Here is a 15,162-nt window from a genome sequence, read left to right on the forward strand (position 1 = left end):
GTGTGCCACCACACCCGGCTAATTTTTTGTATTTTTAGTAGAGACATGGTCTCACCATGTTGGTCAGGCTGGTCTCCAACTCCTGGCTTCAGGTAATCCATCCGCCTTGGCCTCCCAAAGTGCTGGGATTACAGGCGTGAGACACTGCACCTGGCTTTTAAAAAGGACAATTGCTTACAGCATGACAACAAGAAAGCAGAGCATTGCCTTGTTCAACCTGAGTTGGGAACATAGAAGATTCTAATTTCTCCCTGTTCTGTGAATTTCCACAAATGACTAGAAGAGCAAAGACAATGAGTGCTGATTTGGGGTTACAAATAAATTTTAGTGAGTAGATGAACTCACAAATGTGGACTGTTTTGGAGTTCCCTATGGCAAAGGGGACATGAACAGAAGAACAGAGAAAGATATGTAGGGCATCCAAGAGAATGGTTCTGAGATAGCTTCACGAAGTTCACCTTGCTCCCAGCAAGCAGGTAATAATGTTCTCCCATGTAAGCTGTAGGGGCAGAGAAGCAGCTGACCTACAGTTGTTAAGGACATACCTTGCTGGTGAAGTAAAAAGGATGTCACCATGTATTACACGACTCGCGGTTGTATAACAGAAAGGAATGAGAACACCTCAGGAGAAGATCGGATGCCCCCTGCCTCCACAACTCCACCCTACCTATGCTCCCAACACACTCCATCAGATCTGTGGAAACCGGATATAGACTTCAATAAAAGAAATATCCTCAACTGAGTGATGTCATTCTAAATGAACTGGTAAATCCATAAGTTGATTCAGATTTAGTCTTTACTTGACATAGAAATAATCATAATAACTCAAGCATCTGGGGCTCCTGGTGAAAAAGTTAGGTAATTGTAGAAAGTGTTCATCATTAATAGATATTTACTACCTTGCCTATAAGGTGGGAAATAGCATATTATGTCACACCCTAGATAGACACCAAGACAAGCACAAGAAATAAATACAAGATGATCTATAATATGCACGAGATGCCTTGGCACAGGAAAAGAGTAGAGAAATTGAAGGGAGAAAACAAATCACTTTGAGTACTGATGCACGGAGAAATGTCACAGAAGAGGAAGGATAATTTAACGCGAACTTAAAGTACAAGAATGGTTTGTATAAGAAAGGAGAACATAGAAGAATATTTTATATGGGAAAATGCATGAACAAGTAGAACAGTAAGGAATTTCCAAGGCATGCCTAGAGGAAAATAAGAATATCAGTTAAGTAAAGTAAAATAATAATAATAAAGACTAGTGTGAAAAAATATAAGAACGCATTCAACCTGGTGAATGACTCAATATAAGGACAAAACAGAAAAAGCGAAAAGCATAACAGATGAATCAAGTTTTGAGTTTGGGGACTGAGAATTGTGGTTTTAATAACAGAAGTAGAAAAGCCAGTGCAAAACTAGTTTGAGACAAAATGAATGATGAGTTTGAGGTGACAACATGACATCCTAGGGGAAATGATAAGCAAGCAGCTAAAGATATGAAACCGAATCTCAGTGGAGAAGCAGGATGGGAAGTGTGGATTTGAGACTTATCAGTACTAAGATAATCACTAAGGCCTGTGAGTGGGTAAATAGCTGAAGTGAGGCAATCAGAAAGAAGAGGTAGAGGAGCAAGAAGTGTCCACAAAGAAAGCAAAGAAGGAGCAGTCAGAAAGTTAGAATGTGCGTATTAACCCAAGAGCAGAGTGAGGAGAGAAATGCAAGAGGAAATGATCAACTGTGTCAGGAAATTCAGCTGCATTTGCTGACAACCAGTTTACCCTTGCCAGCAATTTCAGTAGACTGGTAGAAGTGAAAGTCAGAATGCTTTCAAGAATGGGCTAAAGAATGAGTTTATAGAAAGGGGATGGAGATAGTGGCTATTGACCACTTTGAGAGAAAGAACATTTTGAAACTGATAGATTTGCAGCATCATCAAGGAAAAGGATGAAGTGCTCCTTTTGTATTGTTTTATTTTGTTTTTTAGGCTTCTGGATACAAAGGGGAGGAATCCAATGGAGAAGAATGGATGATTTTGGAAAGCAGTAAGAATGACAATCCCAGAAAGCTTAGTGATAATAAGACCTAACTTTTATATGTTTTTCATTATCTTCAGGCACTTTTACACATATTTGTCAATTTTATTTTCATAATACTCTAATAAGGTAGGTACTATTATTATTCCTATTTTAAAAATGAGTAAACGGAGGCATTCAGAAGTTAAATGACTTGCCCAATATCACCATGTAAAAAGCGTTGGGGCAAGAAATAAACTCAAGACAAAGAAACTAGAGGTATCATTTTCTTATGTGCTGGGCTATCTCACTTTCAAGGATAAAAGAATTTTTGCAATCTATCCTTCCGTTAAGGGCTAATATCCAGAATCTACAAGGAACTTAAATAAATTTACAAGAGAAAAAACAACCCCATCAAAAAGTGAACAAAGGATATGAACAGACACTTCTCAAAAGAAGACATTTAGGCAGCCGACAAACATATGAAAAAATAACTTCATCATCACTGGTCATTAGAGAAGTGCAGATCAAAACCAAAATGAGATATGATCTCATGCCAGTTAGAATGGTGATCATTAAAAAGTCAGGAAATAACAGAGGCTGGAGAAGATGTGGAGAAAGAAGAACTCTTTTACACTGTTGGTGGGAGTGTAAATTAGTTCAACCATTGTGGAAGACAGTGAGTCTATTCCTCAAGAATCTAGAACCAGAAATACCACTTGATCCAGCAATCTCATTACTGGGTATACACCCAAATAATTATAAATCATTCTACTATAAAGACACATGCACATGTATGTTTATTGCAGCACTATTCACAATAGCAAAGACCCGGAACCAACCCAAATGCCCATCAATGATAGACTGGATAAAGAAAATGTGGCACATATATACCATGGAATACTATACAGCCATAAAAAGGGATGAGTTCATGTCTTTTGCAGGGACATGGATGAAGCTGGAAACCATCATTCTCAGCAAACTAACACAGGAACAGAAAACCAAACACTGCATGTTCTCACTCACAAGTGGGAGCTGAACATTGAGAACACATGGACATAGAAAGGGGATCACCACACACTGGGGTCTGTTGGGGGGTGGGGGCTCAGATGGGTTGATGAGCGCAGCAAACCACCGTGGGACATGTATACCTATGTAACAAACCTGCATGTTTTGCACATGTATCCAGAACTTAAAGAATAATTAAAAAAAAAAAAAAGAAAAGAAAGTAAAAGGAATGACCCCCTTCATGAGGCTGCAAGGAAGTGAAGAAGGCAGTTGTACTGTTTTATTCCAGGATGAAAAGAAAGTACCTGAGCATCCTTATAGGATATGATGTACCCAGTTATAAAGTTCCATCTTGAAAGTAAAAAAGTAAGGGACGGATTAGGATGAAGATTTAGGACATGAGGAGTTTGATGAAAATTTAGAAGAGAAGAGCGCACACTGCAGACTCAGCAGAAGAAGAATAAAACCTGTTGAACACCTATTGCAGCCCAGTTAAAGAGGGACTCTAAAGATTGGTAAGACAAGTTCAGCATGGTTGTCCAGAGGGAAGGATGGGAAGATTTGAGTTTGGAGATAGCCCAGTAGGCAAAGCTGTAAGGTCAGACTTGGGAATGATGTTAGGGTATTGGATAAAAGTTAATTAAATAAGAGATTATGGCTTACAATTAAAGGCATTAAGTTATTTCAATTAAAAAGAAAACATCCTGATAAATTAGTATGCTATTGACTCAGTATCTAACAAACAATGTTTGCAAATGTAGACATCAAATTGGTAATTCATGTACTTTAATAAGACAGTACAGATTCAAGACTAAGGAATTGAACATTCCATTAAAAATGTTGTATTGATATCTTATTATTATTACTATTATTATTTTGGTTCTGAATGGTTCTTTATTCAGTATCAATAAACCTCACACTCAAAAAGACAAAATCTATTATGAGGATTATGTGGACTGAAAATAGTTGTCCAATTTCACACAGCTTTTGTTCTTCTCAGCCTAACTAAACAAAGGCTGAAATATGGATAAAATAGAGTCTATCCTTGCTGAACAGTTCCAGAAAACATTCTCAAAATATCAAAAGAATGAGCTATATCATGTAATTAATATCTGTAAATTAAATCATAACCTTATCATAGATGACAATTTATAAGAAAATGGTAATATTATTATCAGAATTATTAACTCAAATAACTAAATGGATTTCATGGCTGTTGGTAAATATTAAATCAGAAAGAATTTCAAATAATATGAAATAATTTTAAAAATATTATACTTTCTCTCATATACTTATTTTCTAGTCCAAGAGTGGGACACAAACAAAGGTCAGACAAATGTCATATTGAATGTTGCCCAAAAACATTTATTGGCAAAAAATTGATATTATAAAATTTGCTTAATCAAAATTGATCATTCAGTTGTCATAGAAGCTATTAAACATAAAAATCTATTTTTTCCTTATGTAATAGTGTTATAGTGTTTGCTTTTAGATGGCTGTTTGCATTTAGACAGGGTTTACTGACATTTTTTTCTTTAAAACTGCCTCAGGCTCCAAGGAGTATTATCCAACTACATTCTGGAAGATGATTTTGATTGATTTCTAAGTATAGAGGTGTATTTAATTGGAGATAGATATCTTTAGAATAAATGCTTTTAAACAGGATTTTGAATTTCACAAAAAGATTTAATTAAAGTTTAAATCTTTAGGATTTAAAATTTAGGGTTTCCTAAAAATTTAGAAAATTTTCAGGGTCTGAGCATCTGTGCTAGCCAGGATGCCCTTAACGGAAGAGCAAAGGGCACTTATATGTAAGCCCCATATAGTTTAACTGCTTGTTCCTAGAAAACATTTATGACTGAATTCCAAAGTCAACTATAAATATTTTTTACTTGTTTTGTATCATACACACTCAGACAGACAGACAGACACACACACACACATTTCAGGTACAAAACACTTCATTATTTTTTACATATCCCATTACTATACACAGTGAAGCAGATAGGTACATTTTACAGTAAAATGTGAATATTATTTTGCAGATACCCACAATAATTCTAAGTCATTTTTTGCCCATTGACTCTAATTATAAGTGCCTCCTCAACAAGGCACTGTAATTTAAGGAAGCTTTTTAGGAACACTGAACTAAGACTAGAATATAAATTAATAATGGCATTTTGTGAGGTTTTGAAAAATGTCTTGGAGGCCGGGCGCGGTGGCTCAAGCCTGTAATCCCAGCACTTTGGGAGGCCGAGACGGGTGGATCACGAGGTCAGGAGATCGAGACCATCCTGAGCTACACGGTGAAACCCCGTCTCTACTAAAAAAAAAATACAAAAAACTAGCCGGGCGAGATGGCGGGCACCTGTAGTCCCAGCTACTCGGGAGGCTGAGGCAGGAGAACGGCGTAAACCTGGGAGGCGGAGCTTGCAGTGAGCCGAGATCGCGCCACTGCACTCCAGCCTGGGAGACAGAGCTAGACTCCATCTCCAAAAAAAAAAGAAAAAAAAAGAAAAATGTCTTGGAATTTCCACCATGGAGTTAGAACATGGAACAATGAAAAATACAAATCAGTGAATGACTTCGGAAAAATATATAAATGGTTATTATTTCCCAAGTTCAATTATTATCTGCTTATAAGGTAATATGCTTTCACACAAATATTTAATATTCTTTATACATTTAGATATTTAATATTTAAATATTCCTAACACATATGTTTCCTCCACATTTAAGTTTTAAAAGGCAAATGTAATGAAGGTTCACAGCACAGAATAATCCTCATTTTGGGGAGGAGTTCTCACCTTGTTGCATGCATTGTGACTGAGGAGGGTGTGAGAATTATCTTGTTCATCACTCAAGGAGAAGGACAGATGACTGAAGGGTCCTGGGGCAAGACAGTCAGCCTGTGAGAGGGTCTGTGGATGCAGCAGTGACTTAGCAGGAGGATAGAGTTTAGTCTGATATAAAGGATGGAGCGAGACAGGCTTGGGAGGGACTGTTACATCCTGGGGGGAAGAAGAAAGGCATAAGAGGATGTTAGTGGAAAAAGTCAAGCACGTTTGGAATCAGGTCTATGATAGACATAGGTCAGAATCTCTTACCAGTAAGAAGAAAACTTCTCCTCATGAGGAGGTGTCCCTCATGAGACACCTGCTTTCAGTGTATATCGTGTGTCTCTTTCAAAAATTCCTTTCATTCCCCACCTCCAGCCTCTTCGGCAGAACAAAACAAGTGCCTGTAGAATGTCTCCTGAAGCGTACCAGGTTTAGTTTTGAAAGTATTAAGGGGAGATATGTCTAAGGAAGAAGAGAATCCGTCCAAAGGAAATCCATCCAAAGGAACATTGTCATGGAAGAGGTAGGTAGTCATGGAAATTAATTTAAAGATGCTTGTGATTTTGTCTGGAAGAAATCAGGGAGTCACGGGGAGGGCATTGTGCAGAATATTAACATGTGAGGGCAGGGGCAGAAGTACAAGGTTTAGTTCATAACATAGTAAGTTTCGGAGTTGAGTTTGCCATGGATAAGGAATCAGGGAGAGGTGGGTCTGGAAAGAATGAATGAGGTCTCTGATTCTAGGCAATGTGTTGTTTTGGAGAGAAACTCGTGGTGCAACAAAGAGAGGAGTGCAACTACAAAGAAAGGAGGTTATGAGGCCTAAACTAGAGTGACTCTTTAACATGGAAACAGGATGAATGCCTTTGAGGAAGTAGGAACTACTACATGAGGCCATGAATTATGTGAATGGAGCAAGGAAATCAAAAGAGTGCGAAGTCTTGAGGCTACAAAGAAAAGTTGCAAAAAGGGCCTACATACAGGTATGTGTCTTCTACAAATCAAGCAAAACAAATATATATTATCTTATTTTACCCACTCAGCACAGGCATACATTTATTATTTTTAAAAGATAGCATCCACCAAAGACATGGAATCAATCCAAATGCCTATCGATGATAGACTAGATAAAGAAAATGTGGTACATATACACCATGGAATACTCTGTGACCATAAAAGGAACAAGATCATGTTCTTTGCAGAGACATGGATGGAGCTGGAAGCCATTATCCTCAGCAAACTAATGCAGGATCAGTAAAACAAAACACCACATGTTCTCCCTTAGAAGTGGGAGCTGAAAAATAAGAACACATGGATACATGGTGGGGGAACAACACATGCGGGGGCTTGTCCAGGGTTGTGGGAGGAGGGAGAGTGTCAGGAATAATAGCTAGTGGATGCTGGATGTAAGGCCTAGGTGATGTGTTGACCCATGCAGCCAACCACTATGGCACACATTTACCTATGTAACAAACCTAGACATCCTGCACATGTACCCTGGAACTTCAAAGTTGAAGAAAAAATAAAAACTTAAATTTAAAATTTAAAAAGATAACATCCTTTTTACAATATTCTATGTCTTGTTTGATTTTTTTTATTTGACAATTTTGGAATTGTTCTGTATCAGTACACGACAGCTATTTGTTTTCTACCAAGACACATTACTGAATTATAGTACTGATTGTAATTGTCGTTCACTTGATTCTCTTAGAAGTTTTGGGTCTATCACGAAAAAAAAATCAGTTCACCTAACACAGTGATAAATTTGTCTCCTCTTTGCCAGTTATTATAGTTTTCATTTCTTCCATTTGTCTAATTTCATTGGTTAATGCCTCTAACATTGAATGGAAATGAAATGAAAGCCATGTCAGTGGGTAGCTTTAATGGAACATATGCAATAATTGTCCTTTAAAGATGATTCTGACTTATAATTTTGCTTTATTTCTAAATCAAACATTTCATTGTTTTACCAAGTAATTAAATTAATTATTAATCAGTGTGAAAGTGATTAATATGACAACTGAGTAGCAAACACAAGACTATGTGAGAAAAGGACAGTGTTATTATTGATAGTTGCAGGTGCTTAGGAAAAGTGGTTTGAACAGTCTCTGGTTTATATTCAGGCTTCAGTTCTTTTCTTGGAGGTTGTAAAAATCAATTCTCAGGTTGTCAGGTGGCAAGCCCATGGTGATCCATGGAAAGCAACGGGTTCACCAAATGCAGTTATCTGGCGGAATCAAGTTCTATCCAATCAAGAGGAAAATGTTAGCAGAGAGTGTGCTACTCTGTGTTTTGTGCTTCTAAGTTTACCTTTACCAATCTCCAGCTCTTAGGAGTAGGTCAAACATGAATGTTTCTGTAGGATCAGATGTTGTCCTCACTCTATCCAGGCAGCTGGGCAGCGAGGGAGAGCAGAGTCTTACCAGCACTTGGACAGGCAAAAGAGAGCTAAGAAGCTTGGGCAAGCTCACTTGAGTACTGTCAGTTGGTAATACAATACAAAAGTGAAAGGATTCTTGGTGGTGACAGCTTCAATATGTATGTTTCAATCTGTGCTAATTGCCTTCTATGTTTGTATACATTATTATCCCGTGATTCTCTTTAGCATAATCCTGGGTATTTAATTTGTCTCTCTCCCATGTTCGATCTCCTGTTTCTTTTTTCTTTTCTTTTTTTTCTCTTTGAGATGGAGTCTCGCTCTGTCACCCAGGCTGGAGTGCAGTGGCGTGATCTTGGCGCACTGCAAGCTCCGCCTCCTGGGTTCACGCCATTCTCCTGCCTCAGCCTCCCGAGTAGCTGGGACTACAGGCGCCCGCCACCTCGCCCGGCTAGTTTTTTGTATTTTTAGTAGAGACGGGGTTTCACGGTGTTAGCCAGGATGGTCTGGATCTCCTGACCTCGTGATTCGCCTGCCTCTGCCTCCCAAAGTGCTGGGATTACAGGCCTGAGCCACTGCGCCTGGCCTCGATCTCCTGTTTCTAATAGCCTGTGTCTTACTTTTTTTTAATTTTGTCTCATATTTACTGGACCCTAAAGGAGCTTCCTGGGAAAATGGAGTATTGGAAGCCAATTTCCAATAACTTGCATGTTGAAAACTGACTTTCTTCTACTCTTACATTTGGTTGTTTGAATATGAAATTCCAGGTTGGAAAATAATTTCTTTCAGAATTTTGAAAGTACTATTATACTGGATTATTGTATTGTCCAGCATGGTTTCGAAGTCCAGTCATTTTGATTTCCGATTATTTGTAAATGACACTTTTTGTTGTCCTCTCCCTCTGGAAGCACACAGGATTTCTTTTTGTCCTCAATAATCCGAAAATTCCCCAGTATGCGCTTTGCCGTGGGTATTTCATCTACTTTTGTAGGAACTTGATGCCCTTTTTCTGTAACATTTTGGAAATTTTTCATGAATTATTTTATCATTTCCTTCTCCTTTTCTTCTCTCTTCTCTTTCTGAATGTTGGACTTTTTAAGATAGTCCAATTCTCATCCCTCTTCCTTTTGCTCATCAGCTTGAGAGGTTTAGTTAATTTGTCCTCTGTATTAGTTTGTTCTCATACTGCTATAAAGAACTATCTGATACTCAGTAATTTATAAAGGAAAAAGGTTTAATTGACTACAGTTCCACAGGCTGTACAAGAAGCATGGGTGGGAGGTCTCAGGAAACTTATAATTATGGCCGAAGCGGAAGCAAGCACATCTTACCATGGCAGAGCAGAAGAGAGAGTGAAGGGGAAGTGCTGCACATATTAAACAACATGATCTCATGAGAACTGTTTCACTGTCATGACAACAGCAAGAGGGAAATCTGCCCCCATGATGCAATCACCTCCCACCAAGTCCCTCCCGCAACACGGGAGATTACAATTCAACAAGAGATTTGGGTGGGCACACAGGGCCAAACCGTATCATCCTCCAACTAAGGTGACCCAGGATAGAGAGGTTTCCCAGGAGTGAGACTTTTAGTGCTAAAACAAACTGTGGTGAGTTAGTCACCCCACCTCCCCCTTTTATAATGCATTCTTTGTTTCCACAATGTTGTGCTTAATTTCCAAGAGGTCCTTTTATTTTCCAAGTATTCTTTTTTTTCTTTTTTTAGTATTGTGTTTTGATTTTATAGAGGCACTATCTTATCTATTTGTAAAAATATTGATGTTCTTGAGTTTTTCTCTCTAAATAGTGTTTCCTGTGTTTTTTGTTTGTTTATTTCTTGTTTGGTCATTTTTTTGGGTTTGGTTTTCCATTCTTATTTCATATTGGAGGTCTTCCTCAGGTATCTGGATATCTTTAATTATCTGCTAATATTTTAGAGTCAGGAATTAAGAGCACTTTGGAAATTCTGAGCACATGGATCAGGCTATTTGAATTTCACTGTACAGTGTAACCCAATCTCAATAACTTGAGAGCTTTCCTCTTTGTATTGGTCAGATTCCTCAAAAAAGACATTTTAAATCTCCTGGCTAGAAGGCAAAGGCCTGGATACAAGTGTTCTGATATGTGAATGGAAAAGATAGTGCATGTCAGCGTTAATCCCTCATAGCATCACTTAGTCTCCTGCTTTCAGAAGAGCTCCACTGCTCTCCACTATGCCGGGAGGCCCCAAGCCAGAAATCCTGTTTTCCTCTCTCCAGTCATGTGAATTATTCTCTTAAAATGGGAGTTAATCAGTCATAAAGAAACATGAATTTGGGGATAGCTACTTCTTAAATAGCTTTTACCTTATCTTCCTTTTTTCAGCTACCATTTCTTTACTTTCCCTTCAGAGGTATCAAGCACCTCCAAATCCTAAGCCTTTTGAGAACTCTAAGATAGAAATGGAATCAGTACTTGGCTTTCTCCCTGGCCAGCCTAGGATTTCGCTTTCTTGGGTTACTATGTCAGTTTTTCCTCATCAGCATATTTTTCTGCCTCTAAAATTTTATTGCTGTGTCTCCTCTTCTTACTTCCTATACTTGTAGATTATATCTTTATAATACATCTTTACAATAATTTTAAGGAAATATTGGAAGGAGCATATTTAGAGGCATTGTTCAATCCACCATCCCTTACTGAAAGTCCTTAAGAGTTCTGTTTTGTTCATTTAGTAAAGATGGCACTTAAAGTCTAAGGAGACAACTGCATTATTTTCTACTTGCATTAAATCCTACTTGGTAAGGACACAGCATTCTTTAATGTTCCACTGAGTTCTGTTTCCTACTAAATTGAGATATCTGCATTGATATTTATAACTGAGTTGGGCTGAAGTTTCCTTTTCGTGCAACTTCTGTTGGGTTTTATAACAATGTTGCACTTGCTACATAAAATGATATAGAACATATCCTTGCATTACTATAGTCTACAACTCTCTGCTGTTAGAGTTGTAGTCATGGACTGCATAATGACATTTCAGCCAACAACAAACTGCATATATAATGGTGGTCCCATGAGATTGTACGACATTTTTACTGAATCTTTTCTATGTTCAGATATGCTTAGATACACAGATACTTACCATTGTGTGACAGTTGCCTATGGTATTCAGTATAGTACTGTGCTGTACAGGTTTGTAGCCTAGGAGCAATAGGCTATACTATACCCTATAGCCTAGGTGTGTAGTAGGCTATACCATCTAGGGTTGTGTAAGGCAAAATCTATGATGTTTGCACAAAAAAGAATTCTCCTAACTAGTACAGCCACTGTGGAAAACAGCATGGAGATTCCTTAAAGAACTAAAAGTAGAACTACCATTTGATCCAGCAATCTCACTACTGGGTATCTACCTAGAGGAAAAGGTCATTATTTGAAAAAGATACTTGCACACACATGTGTATAGCAGCACAATTCACAATTGCAAAATAGAACCAACCCAAATGCCCATCAATCAATGACTGGATAAAGAAACTGTGGTATATATACACTGTAGACAATGGAATACTACTCAGCCATAAAAAGGAGTGAATTAACAGCATTTGCAGTGACCTGGATGAGACTGGAGACTATTATTCTAAGTGAAGAAACTCAGGAATGGGAAACCAAACATCGTATGTTCTCACTGATATGTGGGACCTAAGCTATGAAGACGCAAAGGCATAAGGATGATACAATGGACTTTGGGGACTTGGGGGAAAGAGTGTAAGGGGGTCGAGGGATAAAAGACGACATATATGGTGCAGTATATACTGCTTGGGTGATGGGAACACCAGGGTCTCACAAAATCACCCCTAAAGAACTTACTTATGTAACCAAATACCACCCACACCCCAATAATAATAATAAAAGAACTCCTCTAAGGATGGCTTTCTCAGAATGTATTTCCATCGTTAAGCAACACATAACTGAATTTGTTCCTTAAAAGATTGTTAGAATTTCCCTGGGAATCTATTTGTGACCTGGAACTTTTTGAGGGTAACTTCATTTTTTTTTTTTTCAGTTTTTCTTTTGGTAATTGGTTTACTGGAATTTCATTTTTATATTTTTCTAGGTATTTTTGCTATAAAGTATTTATTTCCTATAGATTTCCTAATTCACTTGCATAAGGGTGAGAGAAGCAGTGTCATATTTTGTGTCCTCTATATTCTTAGTTATTTTCATGTCTATTTTTCATTTTGTATTTTATAGTTTCTCCCTTTTTATTGATCTGTTTAGCTAACAGTTTGCTATTTTACACTTTTTTCAATGAATACATTTTAGTATATTTATGAGTTCTACAACTGTTCTGCTTTCTAGCTATTTATATTTTTCTAATCCTATAAACTCCTTTTCATTTATTTTCTTATGCAAAAAATAAGGATTTTCTCCTTAAATAATGTTTCCTCTAAATATTTGTTTTATTTTTGTCTTTAAATTTTCCAAATTGAATGCTTACTTGGTTGGCCTTTATTAATCTTCTTATTTATTTAGCATTTTTACATTATAAAATTTCCTTTCAAGGACTATTTTAACTATATCTTGTAAGTTCTAATAGACAATAATTTGAAAAACAATGATTGCATTAGCTTACTTTTCCAAATAGAAACTTTATTTTCTATTTTTTCAAGTTATATCTTCTTTTTATTATTTTAAAAGGCTTATTTTTAATATAATTACAAAGTAATATAAGCTTATTATAGAAAGATCACAAGACATATGCAAGCCAAAAAGACAATATTAAAAATACTCTCAATCTGTGAATCCAAAGAAATTTTTCAAAGACCCTTTTTCCAGGCGATCACATTTTGTGACTTCAAAGTACATTACAAAGCCACAGTAATCAAAACAGTATGGCACTGTCATAGAAGCAGGCTATGTACCAATAGAACAAAAATAAATCTACCCATTATGGTTGGACAACTAATCTTTGACAAGGTGAAAGGATAGGCTCCTCAATAAATGGTGTGATGAAAACTGTATGTCCTCATGCAGAAGAATGAAACTGGATCCTTATTTCACACAATATACAAAAATCAACTCAAAATGGATTAAACACATAAACATAAGACCCAAAACTGTATAACTACTAGAAGCAAACAAGAAAAAAAGCTTCTGCTTGAGATAGTTGTGGGTAATGTTTTTCCTTGTTTGTCCATTTTTTGATTTGACAGCAAAAGCACAGACACCAAAAGCAAAAATAGATAAGTGGGATTGCAACAAACTTAAAAAAGTCTCTGTATGGCAAAGGGAACATTCAACAGTGTGAAAAGGCAACCTACAGAATATAGGAAGAAAATATTTGCGAACTATATATAAGATACTAACATGCAAAATATATATATTAAAAAAAAAACCTCATACAACTCAATACCAAAAAAGCACAAATAACTCAATTAAAAAATGGGCAAGGGACCCGAATAGATACTTTTCAAAAGAAGATATGGCAATGAGCATATGAAAAGACCAACAGGTATATGAAAGGGCGCTCGACATCACTAATCATCAGGGAAACACAAATCAAAACCACAGTGAAATATCATACCACACCTGTTGGAATGAGTATTAGCAATAGGAATGAGTGTTGGCCAGAATGTGGAAAAAAGAGAACACTTGTACACTGTTGGTGGGAATGTTAATTGGTAAGTCAGTAAGGAAAATAGTATGAAGGTTCCCCCTAAAATTTAAAATACGGCTACCATAAAAATCAAGCAATTCCACTTCTGAGTATATCACCAAAGGAAATTAAATCAGTATCTCGAGTTATCTGTACTTTCATGTACACTGCAGAACTGTAGCCAAGAAATGGGAATAACCTAGATGTGTATTGATAGGTAAGTGGATAAAGGAAATGTGGTATAATACATAAATACATATAATGGAATATCAATCAGCCTTAAACAACAAGGAAATCCTGCCATTAGTGACAATATGAATTAACCTGGAAGACATTATGCTAAGTGAAATAAACCATACATGGAAATTTATATGTGAAAAATTTATACCTAACTTATATGTGAAATCCAAAATAGTCAAACTCATAGAAGGCAGAGAGTAGAATAGTGATTACCAGGGGCAGAGGGGAAGGGAAAATGGGTCAGTGTTAGTCAAAAGGTACAAAGTTTCAGCTACCAAAGATGAATAACTTCTGGTGATCTAATGAATGGCAATATTAATGTAACTAACAATAGTGTACTGTATATTTGATTGCTAAGAGGGCGGATGCTAAATATTCTTACCACAACAATAATAGTATAATAATGGTAATTGCATGAGGTGATAAATATGCTACCTTGATTGTGGTGATCACTTCACAATATATGCATGTATCAAAATATCAAGTTTTTATCTAAAATATATACAATTCTTGTCAATTACACCCACCTCAATAAAGCTAGAGAAAAAAAAGAAAAACACAGAAATTTTATTCTGAATTTTCCTCTTTCATCAACGTTTCATGAAAAAGCAAAATTTTCCATTTACAAATGTCAGAAACTTTTTATGTTTTCTAACTTTGTTACTAATTTATAAATTTTTTGTGATCAGATATATTTGTTTATATTATTTCCATCTTGGCAATTAATAGGCTTTCTTTTTTAGCTTAATGTATAGTCAGTTTTTGTGAGAGTTCCACAGATATTAAAAAGAGTAATATTTTGTTTTGTTTGCAGGATAGAGTCTTAATATATGTAAATTAGATTTACTCGGGATGATCTACTTTTACCTAATTTTTATTTAAACTATGATAAACTGAAAAATTGTTAACAAAATATTTTACCAATAATATATTTTCACTTTTTTCAAATCTTATCTCCTGCTTTTGCCTTATGAAGGTTGATGTTATATTTTGACTTTTTCATATTCTAATGACTGTATTTTCCTTGTAAATGCCATCTTTTAGCATTA

At 36.4% G+C, this 15,162-nt stretch overlaps 1 protein-coding gene across 1 annotated transcript in view; it reads right to left on the reverse strand.

Annotated features, from left to right (window-relative positions):
- Nucleotides 1-15,162, reverse strand: part of MLIP (muscular LMNA-interacting protein) — a 249,380-nt gene that overhangs the window by 29,387 nt on the left and 204,831 nt on the right. The window contains exon 12 of the mRNA XM_011960200.1: nucleotides 5,836-6,039. Within this exon, the coding sequence (XP_011815590.1) occupies nucleotides 5,836-6,039 (204 nt within the window). The remainder of the gene's footprint in view (nucleotides 1-5,835; nucleotides 6,040-15,162) is intronic.

This window comes from Colobus angolensis, unplaced genomic scaffold, assembly GCF_000951035.1.
Source record: "Colobus angolensis palliatus isolate OR3802 unplaced genomic scaffold, Cang.pa_1.0 Scaffold51, whole genome shotgun sequence".
Taxonomy (NCBI): Eukaryota; Metazoa; Chordata; class Mammalia; order Primates; family Cercopithecidae; genus Colobus; species Colobus angolensis.